The sequence below is a fragment of the Rhinolophus hipposideros genome (assembly GCF_964194185.1).
Source record: "Rhinolophus hipposideros genome assembly, chromosome: 6".
NCBI classification, from domain to species: domain Eukaryota; kingdom Metazoa; phylum Chordata; class Mammalia; order Chiroptera; family Rhinolophidae; genus Rhinolophus; species Rhinolophus hipposideros.
The window spans coordinates 26,075,074-26,091,257 of NC_138052.1; the positions used below are offsets into that span (position 1 = coordinate 26,075,074).

At 34.7% G+C, this 16,184-nt stretch overlaps 1 protein-coding gene across 1 annotated transcript; it reads right to left on the reverse strand.

Moving 5' to 3' along the window:
- Positions 1-964: 964 nt before the first annotated feature.
- Positions 965-1,421, reverse strand: LOC308498791 (PRELI domain containing protein 3B-like; the record flags this gene model as incomplete). Its single annotated transcript, XM_081051433.1, has 2 exons — positions 965-1,236; positions 1,304-1,421. The coding sequence occupies 2 exons, from the start codon at positions 1,419-1,421 to the stop codon at positions 965-967; spliced, it is 390 nt and encodes a 129-aa protein (XP_080907559.1).
- Between the last annotated feature and the right edge of the window lie 14,763 nt (positions 1,422-16,184).

Genomic DNA, 16,184 nt, shown 5'->3' on the forward strand with positions numbered 1-16,184 from the left:
GATGATCCCTTTTATTTAGAAGCCCTGTACTTCTTTGTTTTGAATAAAAGTCACAAAGGCTTTCTTCAGCTTATTAAAAAAAAAAAAAATTCTACCCAAAGTATAGTTGTATTTTTTATTTTATTTTTTTTTGTTTAACATTTTTTATTAGTTTCAGGTGTACAAAATAATGTAATAGTTAGACATTTATCATTTATATCCCTCACACGTTGATACCCCCCCATCTACTACCCCTCTGACATCGCACACAGCCATTACATTTCCACCGTCTCTATTCCTAATGCTGTACTCCACTTTTTGTATATTCTTATATATTCTCTCTCTCTCTCTCTCGCTCTCTCTGTATATATATATATATATATATATATATATATATATATATATATATATATATATATATAACATTGTAGTTGACATTCATTATTGTTCAGCTTCAGCTTCAGGTGTACAGTGCAGTGATCAGGCATCTACATCATCCCTGAGGTGGTCTCCCTAATGACACAAGTGTCCATCGGATACCCTACAGAATCTTTACATTATTGATTACATTCCCCAAATTGACTTTCGTGTCCCCACGGCAATCTTGTGGTTACTGACTGTGCTTTCTAATCCCCTCACCTTCCCCCTTAACCCCACCCGCCTCCCATCTAGCAACCCTCAGTTTTTCCTCTATGTCTCTGAGACTGTTTCTGATTAGTTCATTCATTTATTCTTTTCTTTAGATTCCACATATAACTGAGATCACATGGTATTTGTCTTGCTCTGTCTGACTTATTTCACTTAGCATAATGTTCTCTAGGTCCATACATATTGTTGCAAATGGTAAGATTTCATTCTTCTTTATGGCTGCATAATGCTCCATTGTATAAATACACTGCCAGCTAATGAGACCCTGGGTCCTGGGTGTTGTATACCAACGTTCATCATCATTCCTCTATCAATGCTGTTGCTGCCATCGGTATCTTTATGTTCTCTCTTGCTGACTCAATTCTTCAGTCTCAGCATTTAATTTATGTATCACCCATTCCATTGCTTCTTGGCTTTTATTAGCATTTGAAGATACCGTACTTGCCATCAGTCCTTCAAGATAAGTGCTGAGACTGACTCCTTTCACAGTGATTATGCCTTTTCGAGTCAAAACATTTTTTTCTGGGTCCTGAGGATGTGGTTTATCTATAAGTCTCTCATCTACTGAAACCATTTTTGTAAATGAAATATTCGCGGATTTCAGTTCCACTGTTTTCTCTACAGAATCAACTACACAATGTTCTTGCACATATATTTTAGTTCTTGCTGCACCAACAAGAGATAACAATGGAAGGCAGTCCCCACTCTGTGCTGAGAAGCCTATGGCTGTGAAATTTTCCAGAAGGATCCATATGTCTGTCCAATACATCAGCTGCAACCATACTTGGGTTCATAGGGTTTGGGTATTACTGCATTGCAGCTGTTGTAACCGTTTCCTATAGGTGGTCAAAAAATTGCTCTGAAGTTCAGATCTTTGTGGTGCCGGGGCCTGCATGATATCCCAGCAGCACAGAGGCAAAGAGCTGGTTTGGTATTTTTATGTGGTCCAGAGCCTACTTACATGAAAATAAAGAATTCAGCTACAGCAAAAAATGTAGCAGTATCTATCATTTTTAACTTTATGAAAAATACATAAAACACACAGCAAGAATACCTGGAACTCTTGAAGCAAAAGTAAATTAATATTAGAAATATAGTTTTCTTCATTTGTCAGTGTCCAGATGTCCTTGAAATTTCAGCTATTTGGTTCATCCTGACCGGTTCTCACTTGCTTTGCGGTCATTGGTTTGAAAGAGAATAGTGGCAGAAAATAACTTACATTGTTGAAGTGATGATTAAAAATAATAATCAGATGGAACCCCATGATTCAGTTCTTTCCCCTGGAGAATATTTTTAGTGTCAGTGAGAGGATCATTAAAGGTATTTCGTGTCATGATTGGAAATTACAAATATTCCACATTTTTTACTATGGTCTTACACAGTCTTCTTACAGTTTATTCACCCTTGTATTTCAGTTTCCTCAAAAGCACTCCTCACTCTGGTCAAGTTAATCTCTCTGTCGTCAGCAAACGGTCTTGTGCTTTGATTACTGTTCTCAGTCTTTGCATTTTGTCATACTTTCTTTTTCATCTTTTTGCCTCTTCCAGTCCTCAAGCTCCAGCTCTCAAGATCCATTTCAAGTCTTATCTCTTCCAGTTCACTTCTTCCAGTTATACTGACCCTTTTCTTTATGAACTCCAAATGCATTTGACATTTGTTTTGGGCTGGACAGTGAGTTGTTTCAAAAGATTTTAACTGTGTTAAATTAGGTAAAATGCCAAATTATTTCTAAGGTTTGTCATAAAGCAATTACTAATGTAAATATATCTTCTGACCTACAAAGTGTTTTGGGGGAATGGAAAATTTGATACTCAGGTGTATTCTAAACACTGGATTGTAATCTTAGTCATTGATATTGGGAAGCTATTATATTTTTTGGTTATTTTCTAAAAATCAGTTTTTGTTTGGTAAAGTCCTTGGACTTTACACTTAAGAAAACAGTGCCCACAGTAATCAGCATTTTGTAGAATATGATTGACACAGAAATGAGTTCATGGTCTTTTTCTATTACTATTTGTAAATTCCTTAAACTATTTCCCAGTGATTATAAGTTATTCTGGTAGAATATGTGAATTGAAGATCATTTGGATCACTAGAAAAAATTAGTTTTCCTTTTTTTAATTAAAATTTATTGAGGGTGACAATGGTTAGTAAAATTACATAGGTTTCAAGGATACGATATTTTAATGCATTATCTATATATCTGGGTGTGTTCACCACCCAGAGTCAGTTCTCCTTCCATCACCATATATTTGACCGCCTTTACTCTTATCTATCATGCCCTACCCCCTTACCATTTGGTAAACACTGAAGTATTGTTTGTGTCCATGAGTTTTTGTTTCTTTATTTGTTTGTCTTGTTCTTTTGTTGCTTTCAGTTTTATATCCCATGTATAAGTGAAATCATATATATGGTTCTTGACTTTGTGATTTATTTTGCTTAGTGTAATAATCTCAAGATCCATCCATTTTATTGCAACAAATTTTACCTTGATTATAAATCCAAAATTTAAGTCATTTTTCTCATAGTGATTCTGCAAGCAAGTCAACTCATGAGAAAAATTGTAACATTATGATGTTTTTACTACGTGTAATCCTTCTCCTGCCATCTTTTGTATTCACAGGATTTCCCGTAGTTAAGGACACTATGGATGTGGTCCATGGCTAGATTCAGGGTTCTTTCTCAAAGGAAGATATTCTTGACACTAGATTGGAGTAATGTAGAACCACCAGGCTCTAGTAGTAAAAAAAATTAGTCCAAAAGGAGGACATACCAACATGCCCACATTTTACGCTCATTAAGCATCTCTAGTGATTTCACAAACTGCATATAGTCAATAAAATCCCAAATACTTTCTGGGATTTTTCCCTCTCTTAATTATTTCCCTCTCTTAATTATTTTTAAATAATGTCAAGGAAATTTCATCCATAGGTACTTACTTTCAATTTATTTACTAAGTCAACTATTATTTGTAAAGATTGATATAATATTGTCTACTTTCAAAAGCAGGGACCCAGATACGCTTTTATTTTTTTATTAGTTGCAGGTGTACAAGACAAGGTAATACTTAGACGTTCATCATTTATATCCCTTACACTGTGGACCCCCCGCCCCCCATCCAATATCCCTCTGACCTCGCACTGAGCCATCACATTATATATATATATATATATATATATATATATATATATATATATATATATATATATATATATTATAGTTGGCATTCATTATTGTTTAGCTTCTAGTGTACAGTGCCATGATCAGGTATGCTTTTATAATGTGTTTCCCTGTTATTTAGGAAGATAATTTTTGTTCAGGAAATCTCATTTGTAACCAAAAATTTGGGTCATAGAAAAAACTAACTCTTCTGAATCAGCTTCGAATTTCTTCTTCATCCCTCTTTGTCACTTCCATATGAAGATGCATGAAGTATACAGCTAGAAACATTTTCAGATTACGAACAGCTTTAGGTAATCCACTCCTGACTGTTCGTATTTTACTCTCCTACTCAAAAGATACAAGGTCATTTGTAACTGGAGTAAACATTGCTCCTAACAGACTAAAAATACTATTGATTACTTTTTTCTCTATGTTTAAGTTTCTTGGAAATCCCTATGCACAGTTAGGCAAACATATTATATGGAATACACCAGAAACATATGAATGACTGATAAATAAATTATTTAAAGCTGTCACTCTAGCCTTAGCACTTGAAAATATTTTTGTATTTAAACTGTTATGCCATAAATTTTATGTAGTTATTGTATGAAATACAAAAAGGGGAGTTTTTTTTACTATGGAACACGTGGATTTTAAGATAAGTTTACTTTTTCATATGTTAAAGAAGAAAAAATTAAATCTTTCATGTGCATGCTAGATAAGTTTTAGTTATCCACTTAAATTATTCTAGGAGAATAAAATCATCTTACCTCCTTCATCTTCTATAAATGATTGAAAATTCATTTTTATTTTGACATCTATGCTAATATAATGAAGGACTTGAAATTATGTGTATAGTGATTTTTGCATTTCAAAGTTGTGAAATGTGTCAAACTTGGTCAAAACTTGTTCTTTAACCTCTAAACCATCTAGAAGACAACTTACAGCTGATTAGTGATGTGGAGAGAAACCTGCTGTTTAAAACTTTCTTGGGGAAGGAAGAGTCGCAATATTATGGAAAATTAGTGAATATTTATTGATGTTAGACATGATGGTGAGTCACCAAAGGTATATCAGATTTTTAAACTGCAGTTTGATGTCTGTCTGCTCTGAGATTTTTGTTGTGCCTCAGAGTGCTAATTTTCAAATATGTTCTATATATTTATACACAGGCTGTAGTAGTCTTGGTGGAATCATTATAATCTATGAAGTAAATAGTATTACTTAAAATATCCAGTTTGTATTTTAAAGGCAGTTTCAAATAGCCCAAAATAAAATATGTATAGTCAGTTGGATCAATAATGTGTTTCAAAGTCCTTGATGAGTATTTGCATAAGCTGAATTTTAAAAAAGTCCACAAATAAGTATTTACACATCTTTAGAACCTTTACAGTCTATCATGCCATCTTCTTTGCACTTCTATGAGGAATTTCTTCCATTAAAAAAAAAAAAAACTGTTATAAAAGGAAATTGACAACTTTTAAATAATACTCTTAGAGAAAATCTCCAAAGCCGGGAAACTATAAGTGAAGGCTAATGCTTAATTCCTCACTTTTTCTGCTTATTCTTACATGTGTGAGGGATCTCAGATCTGTATGGTAGGAACCATATGTGCTGCAATAACAAGATACAATGGAACAAGTTACGGATGAGTGTCAGCTCGGCATCCCCCTCCCGACACTCCTCCTTCTCTCCTGTTTAGTTTAAACACAGAAGAAAAGCACTTTTGAGCTGTATTCATTTTGGTGCATTACAGTCCTAGTTGCCTTAGTCATAGTATCAGATGACTTAAAATCTCTATCTAGAAAATGAAATAAAGCTCCTCTGGGTAGCTAGTATGTGATTGCATTACCTGGTTAAACATGTTCAGCTGAATTATTAATTTTCTGTCTTGTTAAGTACTGGATTCATGGCTGGAAGTGAAAATACATGCAATGTGAAAATATGCTGGAAAACAGTTGTAAAACCATCACTAGGTCTCAGTATTGCATGACTTCTTGTGAGACAGAGTGACATGTTTCTTAAAACAGAATCAGCTGTCATTTTCACAGGTTTATCCAAAGAGTTTATATTGCAAATTATATATTCTAAAAATTTAGATGACAGAAGGTTTATCTAAGATAATTAATAGACAACAAATGCTGGGAATATCAGGGGAAATCGCACCTATCTTGGAAAAATTACTCAATATTATTATGGACTGTTGGTCCAAGATGGAGAAAACTTTTATGACTTTTAGACAGTTTAGCAACTGTTAGAGTTTGTTTTATGTCAAAGTCACAGCTTCAGTTTATTATTGCTTATTCAACTTTACTGTACAGTAGCAATGACATTGAAATTGATGTGGTCTATGAAGTATACAAGAAACAAATAATTGTTTGCTGTTATTGTTGTTTATTTCTTTGGTACATTCCATATGATCACAGTATATTTGGCAGTTATATTTTGTTTATTTTGGAATAGTTACATATAGTTTAGATTGGAATAACAAATAAGAAAACATTTATTAGAGACAGGTAAAATAGAGTCACAATCAATACACTTTTTCTTTCTACTGTGCTTCCCCGAAAATAAGACCAGGTTTTATATTAATTTTTGCTCCAAAATACTGATTAAGTCCTATGTTCAGGGGATGTCATCCTGAAAACTCATGCTAGGGTTTATTTTTTGGTTAGGTCTTATTTTCGGGGAAACATGGTAGAAGATCTATTATTAAAGGTTGTGTAGTCCCACTTTCTACACCAGGAATAGTTTTGTTTTTTTTTTTAATTTATTGGGGTGACAATTGTTAGTGAAATGACATAGATTTCAGGTGTACAATTCTGTATTACATCATCTATAAATCCCATTGTGTGTTCACCACCCAGAGTCAGTTCTCCTTCCATCACCATATATTTGATCCCCCTTACCCTCATCTCCCTCCCCCCACCCCCTTACCCTCTGGTAACCACTAAACTATTGTCTCTGTCTATGAAGGAATAGTTTTGAATGTTGTAAAAAGTTAAACCCTTTTTTTTTTTTTTTAAACTTAAGCAAAAAGTAACTCAGATTTTTAGAGAGAACACCACAGTAAGAAAAAAGAAATTCAAGTCAACTCACTACTTAGCTTTCTGGACACATTAATTTCTAAATAAATATTTTTCCAATACTGAATAACAGACTTCCACTTACTGATGATGAACAACAGTGCACTTAAATTATTGGAAATGTTGGTGAATAAGCTCATTTTTAGAGGTCAGCAATTTCCCCATCGGGCATAAATGTATAAAGTTCAGTATTATTGGATTGAAAAAGGAGGTAGAAATACTCTTGTACCTCACAGATAAAAATAATATGAAATGTACTTTTCATTTTGAGAGAATTATCAAATTTTAATGAGAGTAATTGAATAAACCATCATCTCTCTGAATTTCAGTGGTCTCATCAAGAGGGAACTTTTAGGGTTATGATGAGGATGACATTGGCACTTTGCCCCAAAAAGTTCATTGGTATTAGCTAACATCACCATCACCATCAGCAGTATCATTGCCACCATCTTCATTTTAATTATTATCAATAAAATTAGCCTCGCTGTTTGTGAATGTCAGGTTTTATGATTACTTAAGTTGTTCTTTGGCTGATCAATATTTCTAAGGAGTATCTATCTTCATTAAATAAGAGTTTTCTGAATGCATAATTAATTAATTAATGTATTCTACAAATACTGAGTTAACACCTATAATATACTGGAGCAAAGAATACTAGGCCCTTCAATGCTCTCATGGATATATATATATATATATATATATATATATATATATATATATATATCTGATAATCATGAAGATGAATTTCATGTTATAATTGCAGGAAGTGCCACAAAGTAGATGTATAAGTATGTTGTTACAAAAGCATATTAGGGAGAATTTGGCCTATTGAGATGAGTTATGGAAGACGTCTCCAAGGAAGTGACATTGAAGCTGAGATCTTCAGGAAGAGTTTGCTGAGGCAGGAAGAAGAGAGTATTCAGTAGAGGAAACTTCAGGTGAGGCAAGAGGGAACAAAGCAGGTTAAGGGAAGTGACAAAAAGGTAGGTATATCAGAAGCAGGCAGTATGAGAGGGAGAGTATAGAAGATATGTCAATAAGATGTGCAAAGGAGATATGATTAAGAGGCTTGGTCTCTATCTAAGAAAAATTGGAGACTATGGAGGTGTTTGATGCATTGAATGATTTAATCAAATTTCTTTATTTACTTCAGTTATTCTGGCTTTAGTGGGGTTTTAGTCTGAACAGTGCAAGAGTAGAAGTGGGAAGCCCAATAGAAGTGGAGACTATTTTAACGGTCCACATAAGATATAGTGGTGTCTTGAATGAGAATAGTGGCATCAGAGATGTATAGAAACGGATGAATTCAATAAAATTTAGGAAATTTCACAGGAGTTTCTAATAGATTGGTTATATGGGGGAACATTTGTGAAGAGAGTTGTTATAGATGGCTCCCAAATATCTGGCTTGCCCAACTGGATCGTTGGTGGTGCCATCATTGTTAGTAACATTGGGAGGTAACCAAAATTAGAATAGAGAAGTAATATGAGGTCAGTTCTGAGCAACTTAAGTATGCGATGATATAAGAGAGCTGAGTGAAAATGTCAAGGCAGTTGGTCACCTGAAATGGGAGGGCTAGACTGAAGAATTAAGTTCATAATTTAGCTCCATAAGAATTGCATGAGTTTCAAAGAGACTGTGTAGGAAGAGAGTACATTGTGAAAAGACAGGGTGACAACACCAATGCTCATATCCAGGGAGAAGAGAGTGGGCCTGAAGAGAAGAATGGCCAGAATAGAAAGGAAACTAGAGTGACATGTTATGGAAGCCAAGGGAGTGAATGTTTCAATAAAAGTCTGGTAAAGCGTACATATATTTTTAGAGATTAAGTAAGATGACTAAAAATATGTCAATTAGACTTATTAATTGTATTTATTCATGTTAATTATTATTTTTTCAATGTTAATTAAATCTGTATCATTGGTAACTTCTGTGGAAGCTACTTCAACTAGCGTGTGTATTTCTGTGTTTATGTAATCAGTAGGGAGCTGCAAAAGACAAAGTGGGCTAGGTTGATGGCTAAGGGGAAGGTGACAAAAGAGAAATGAATATTATATACATTTTTTTAGAGAAATTTGAAGCTACTTTCAAGGTGTTTATAGTTTTGTTTCTTTCCTGTTGAGATTTTAAAAAAATCTTGGGGTGGAATTTTATGAGGTTTTTTTTTTTTTTTTTTTTTGTTCTTTTCTTTTTCTCTTTAAGGAGGCTGCTCTGATAATTTGTCAGGGTTTTAATTTTTCTTTTTAATTTTAATCATCTCCAACAATAGATATAGCTCTAGGATTGCCACTGAACTCATCATGTGCAGAATGAATTTTTGATTTCTTCTTATTACTAGCCAATCCCAGCTCATGATTAAATCACCTATATTTCAGTGTAATTAACTATTCCATTTATGAGTCTATCTGGTCACTTTCATAATAGGGACACAACCTCTATGCTCGGATAACTCACAGGACTAACACAGAACTCAGAGGCTGATCACTTAGCATTAGTCAAGTCAGCTGTGTGTATTGGGCCCTGACTTTTAGACTCACCCACTGGACTTTCCTTACACTGTGATGTTGTTTTTTTTAATGGTATATTAGGAACAAAATTGTACTTTGAGAAAAAAAAAAAAAAAAGCATGAAATCACCTGATGTGGATGATGAATAGTTATAAAGCTTCTGTAAATTATTTCTTTTCAAATTTTGAGTATTATAAAATTGAGATCTTTACAGTTTCAAGTTCATAAAACATTTCCCCACTTCAATGGAATAATTGTTTTTCAAGAGAAAATTGACTTAAAGGAGATTTCTTCCTTGATTAAATGGGAACCTAGGCTACATAAACAATTCAGATTCTTGTTTAAAAGTAATTTTTTTCTTGCTTCTGGGTCTACCAGGCCTACCAGGGAATAAAATACAACAGCAATAAGGATTTGTAGCAGCTCAAAACTTCCATGGTGCCCAGAGCAAACAGGATGGCAGAGTTTAAGCTTCTCTTAAGAAGAGAATCCATTTTTTGTTGGGTTCTCCAGCACCTGCCCCTCCCCGACATTGCAGAGGCATTTCAGAGACATAATATTGCAGTCTCTACCACTGTTAAATCAGCAGGGATGTATCTGTAGCTAATGGCTATGCCTTTCTATTCTGCAGTTTGACTAAATGAATGGGCTGTACTGTCAGTTCTAATAACTTTGGAAATGAGAGGCAGGCTCCTGATCCCCTTATGAAGCATTATGTTCGATCTCACCATATGAAACAAGTATCTTGATCCCTGCTTCAAACCATGGCAGTGCATGCCTACAAAATTCCATAGAGAGACCAAAGTGTCCCACATATTGTGGCAAATTTCCCATAATGTCCTGCAAGTTGCAACAGAATTCATGGGAAAAGTAGGAGGAAATTATTTTCCTGCATGGGGATTGCACATGTGGGAAGGCTAATCCACAGGTTCCTGCAAGAATGGAGAAATACATCTGGTACATTTTTGAAGCACATCATGGAATGGTTATTTTGCATCTCAATTTTACACATTGGGGAAGTATTTGGAATGAATGAATTTCTAATAGATGGGTCTAGACTATGTGTTTATACATTGCATCTTTTTGCTATTAAGAAAGTTGTTTCCCAAAAGAATGGTCTTAGCCCTGGCAATACTTACAGATGGCCATCTCCCCAAACTGTAGGTTCTTAAAGCATTAGCATTGACAACACAAATAGATGACAAACTAATCCTAAATGCATTGCCTTTTAAAAGGGCGTTCCCTAAAACATAATTGGTGAAAGTATGAGTATAAATTAAAACATGTGGGGAGACAGTGTATTTATACTTTGTTCCTAAGCAATAGGACAATAAAATATGTTAGTAAATAAATGAATGTTCTGTTGTCCACTTTTACTATTCTTCTATTTACTTCTTCTGTATAAGATGGAAATTAGGTTTCTAACAGCAGTTTTATTATTATGACTCTACAAAAACTTTGTCATTCCCCAAGTAGGATGAATTTGATAAGTAAATTATCCTTTTTGTACTCATTCCTTCTGAACAAGGGCAACTGCTCTCCACTGAACACTTTTACCATCCCAAGCTGAGTTTGACATAATTACCACTCTAGAGCTAAGATTCACAATCTGATTGCCAATGTCAATGGGGAATGAAGGCTTTCATGAAAAACAAAACTTGTTAAGTATCCTCAAGGCTCAACATTAATCCTACTCATGAGTAACTAAAATACGAATTTATGATGCATTTGTATTTTACTAGTAAATCTGGAAATCCTGTGGATTTTCATCCTTAGACATAGATGCTTGAAGAAGAAGAAACTCTAAGAGCAGTTACACAGATTTACATTTTGGATTAGAATTTAATTCCACAAATAATATTTTGAAGTCCCTGCTATGTGTGAGATAGGATAAAATAAACTGTAATAGTTTTTTTTTTCATCTTTGAGATTTTCTTAGCCCTAAATAAGAAGGAATCTCAGTAACTTAAAGTGGTGAAACTCTCTATTGATTTTTTTTTTAATTAATTTTATTGGGGTGACAATTGTTAGTAAATTTACATAGATTTCAGGTGTACAATTCTGTATTACATCGTCTATAAATCCCATTGTGTGTTCACCACCCAGAGTCAGTTCTCCTTCCATCACCATATATTTGATCCCCTTTACCCTCATCACCCACCCCCCACCCCCTTACCCTCTGGTAACCACTAAATTATTGTCTGTGTCTATGAGTTTTTGTTTCTCATTTGTTTGTCTTGTTCTTTTTGGTTTATATACCACATATCAGTGAAATCATAGGGTTCTCTGCTTTTTCTGTCTGACTTGTTTCACTTAGCATTATTCTCTCGAGATCCATCCATGTTGTCACAAATGTTCCTATATCATCTTTCCTTAACGCCGAATAGTATTCCATTGTGTATATGTACCACAACTTCTTTATCCATTCATCTATCGAAGGACATTTTGGTTGTTTCCATGTCTTGGCCACCGTAAACAAAGCTGCAATGAACATTGGAATACACGTGTCTCTATAGAGAGATGCTTTTATATTTTTGGGGTAGATACCCAGGAGAGCGATTGCTGGGTCATATGGTAATTCTATTCGTAATTTCTTGAGGAACCTCCACACTGCCTTCCATAGCGGCTGCACCAGTCTGCATTCCCACCAACAGTGTATGAGAGTTCCTTTTTCTCCACAGCCTCTCCAACACTTGTTACTATTTGTTTTGTTGATGAAAGCCATTCTGACTGGGGTGAGGTGATATCTCATTGTGGTTTTCATTTGCATTTCTCTGATGATTAGCGATGTTGAGCATTTTTTCATATGTCTATTTGCCATTTGTATATCCTCTTTGGAGAAATGTCTCTTCAGGTCCTCTGTCCATTTTTCAATTGGGTTGTTTGTTTTTTTGTTGTTGAGTTTCATGAGTTCCTTGTATATTTTGGATATTAGCCCCTTATCAGAGGAACTGTTTGCGAAAATCTTCTCCCATTCAGTTGGTTGCCTCATTATTTTGTCAATAGTTTCTTTTGCTGTGCAGAAGCTTTTCAGTTTCATATAATCCCATTTGTTTATTTTAGTTTTTACTTCCATTGCCTTTGGAGTCAAATTCATAAAATGCTCTTTGAACCCAAGGTCCATAAGTTTAGTACCTATGTTTTCTTCAATGCAGTTTATTGTGTCAGGTCTTATGCTTAAGTCTTTGATCCATTTTGAATTAATTTTGGTACATGGTGACAGATAGCAGTCCAGTTTCATTCTTTTGCACGTAGCTATCCAATTCTGCCAGCACCATTTATTGAAGAGGCTGTCTTTCGTCCATTGTATGTTTTTAGCTTCCTTGTCAAAAATTATCTGTCCATATTTATGTGGTTTTATTTCTGGGTTCTCAATTCTATTCCATTGGTCTATGTGTCTGTTTTTCCGCCAATACCAAGCTGTTTTGATTATTGTAGCCCTGTAGTACAAGGAAAAATCAGGGAGTGTGATACCTCCAGTATTGTTCTTTTTTTTTAATATTGCTTTGGCTATTCGGGGTCTTTTGTGGTTCCAAACAAATCTGATGATTTTTTGTTCTATTTCTTTAAAAAATGCCATTGGGATTTTAATGGGGATTGCATTAAATCTGTATATGGCTTTGGGTAATATGGCCATTTTAACTATGTTGATTCTTCCAATCCATGAGCACGGAATGTCTTTCCATTTCTTTGTGTCTTCTTCAATTTCTTTCAAAAATGTCTTATAGTTTTCAGCATATAAATCCTTCACATCCTTGGTTAAGTTTATTCCTAGGTATTTTATTCTTTTTGCTGCAATTGCAAAAGGAATTGTTTTTTCTATCTCTTTTTCTGAGATTTCATTGTTGGTATATAGGAAAGCAATGGACTTTTGTACGTTGATTTTGTAGCCAGCAACTTTACTATATTCATTGATTGTTTCTAATAGCTTTTTGGTGGAGTCTTTAGGGTTTTCTATGTATAGCATCATGTCATCTGCAAAGAGTGACAATTTAACTTCTTCATTCCCAATTTGGATGCCTTTTATTTCTTTCTCTTGCCTGATAGCTCTGGCGAGGACTTCCAACACTATGTTGAAAAGCAGAGGTGATAGGGGACAACCTTGTCGTGTTCCTGAACGTAGAGCAAAGGGCTTCAGCTTTTCACCATTAATTATGAGGTTAGCTGAGGGCTTGTCGTATATGGCCTTTATTATGTTGAGGTATTTTCCTTCTATACCAATTTTAGTAAGTGTTTTAATCATAAATGGATGTTGTATCTTATCAAATGCTTTTTCTGCATCAATTGATAGAATCATATGATTTTTGTCCTTCATTTTGTTTATGTGATGTATCACATTGATGGATTTGCGAATGTTGAACCATCCTTGTGCCCCGGGGATGAACCCCACTTGGTCGTGATGAATAATCTTTTTAATGCATTGTTGTATTCGATTTGCTAGAATTTTGTTTAGGATTTTAGCATCTGTATTCATCAGAGATATAGGTCTGTAGTTTTCTTTTTTTGTGTTGTCCTTACCAGGTTTTGGTATCAGGGTAATGTTGGCCTCATAAAATGAGTTAGGGAGTACTGACTCTTCTTCAATTTTTTGGAAGAGTTTGAGCAGGATTGGTATTAGATCCTCTTTGAAGGTTTGGTAGAATTCACTGGTGAAGCCATCTGGTCCAGGACTTTTGATTTTGGGAAGGTTTTTGATGACTGATTCAATTTCCTTACTGGTGATCGGCCTGTTAAGATTTTCCAGATCTTCATGATTCAGCCTTGGAAGGCTATATGTTTCTAAGAACTTGTCCATTTCTTCTAAGTTATTAAATTTGGTGGCATATAGTCCTTCATAGTATTCTTGGATAATCCTTTGTATTTCTGTGGTGTCCGTGATAACTTCCCCTTTTTCATTTCTGATTTTGTTAATTAGTGTCTTCTCTCTTTTTATCTTAGTGAGTCTAGCCAAGGGTTTGTCGATTTTGTTAATCTTTTCAAAGAACCAGCTTTTTGTCACATTAATTTTTTCTATTGTCTTTTTGTTCTCTATTTCATTTAGTTCTGCTCTGATTTTTGTTATTTCCTTTCTTCTGCTGACCTTGGGTTTCGCTTGTTCTTCTTTTTCTAGTTTTTTAAGGTGTAACATGAGGTTATTTATTTGGGATTTTTCTTGTTTCTTGAGATAGGCCTGTAATGATATAAATTTCCCTCTTAAAACTGCTTTCGCGGCATCCCAAAAATTTTGGTAGGATGTATTTTCATTGTCATTTGTTTCTATGTATCTTTTGAGCTCTCCTCTAATTTCTTCTTTGACCCAGTCGTTCTTTAAAAGTATGTTGTTTAATCTCCATGTATTTGTGTTTTTTCCTGCTTTCTTTTTGCAGTTGATATCCAATTTCAAAGCTTTGTGATCAGAGAATATGCTTGGTATGATTTCAATCTTCTTAAATTTGCTGAGGCTGATTTTGTGTCCCAATATATGGTCTATCCTTGAGAATGTTCCATGTACACTAGAAAAGAATGTATAGTCTGATGTTTTAGGATGAAGTGCTCTATATATGTCAATTATGTCCAATTCATCTAATGTGTCATTTAGGGCTGCGATTTCGTTATTTATCTTCTGTTTGGATGATCTATCCATAGCTGTCAATGATGTATTTAAGTCCCCTAGTATAATTGTGTTTTGGTCAATTTCTCTCTTTAGTTCTGTTAGTAGTTGCTTGGTATATTTCGGTGCTCCCTGATTGGGGGCATAAATATTGATGACTGTTATGTCTTCTTGTTGTATAGTCCCCTTTACCATTATGAAATGTCCATCTTTGTCTCTTGTTATCTTTTTCACCCTGAAGTCTGTTTCATCGGAAATCATTATGGCTACACCTGATTTTTTCTGGGTACCATTTGCTTGAAGTGTCAATTTCCACCCTTTCACTTTGAGTCTATGCTTGTCCTTGTAGCTGAGATGTGTCTCTTGTAGGCAGCATATGGTTGGGTTTAGTTTTTTGATCCAATCTGCTACTCTGTGTCTCTTTATTGGTGAGTTCAGTCCATTTACATTCAGGGTGATTATTGATATGTGAGGATTTCCTGTCATTCTGTCTTTAGTTTTCTGGTAAGGCTGTGTCTCCATTGTTTCTTTGCCTTTTTGTTGTTGTCTGTTATTTCTGTGTGGTAGTATTCTATGATGTTTCCCTCTGTTTCTTCTTTTATTACAGTATATATTTCAGATTTGGATGTTTTTTGAGTGGTTACCCTTGAGTTTATGTAAAAGAAAGTTTGATATTTAGAGTATTCCAGTTTCTTCAGTACGCTTACTTTCTCTATTCCCATATTCCAGTTCAGGCCTTTACGCTCCCCCTTTTTATGTTTTGGTTGCCACAAGTTGTCCCTGTTGATGGTGGTCTAATAGCCTCCTTTAGTATTTCTTGTAGTGCAGGTCGTGTATTAGAAAATTCCCTCAGCTTCTGGATGTCTGGAAAGGTCTTTATTCCTCCTTCATATCTAAAGGAGATCTTTGCTGGATATATTATTCTTGGCTCATGATTTCTCTCTTTCAATAGTTTGAATATTTGGTTCCATTCCCTCCTAGCTTGTAGAGTTTCTGCTGAAAAATCTGATGATAATCTAATGGGCTTTCCTTTGTAAGTTACCGTCTTCTTTTCCCTGGCTGCCTTGAGGATTCTTTCTTTGTCATTGATTTTAGACAGCTTCAATACAATGTGCCTTGGTGAAGGCCTGTTGGGATTGAGGTAATTAGGTGTTCTATTTGCTTCTTGGATTCGAGGATCCAGTTCTTTCCACAAGTTTGGGAAGTTCTCAT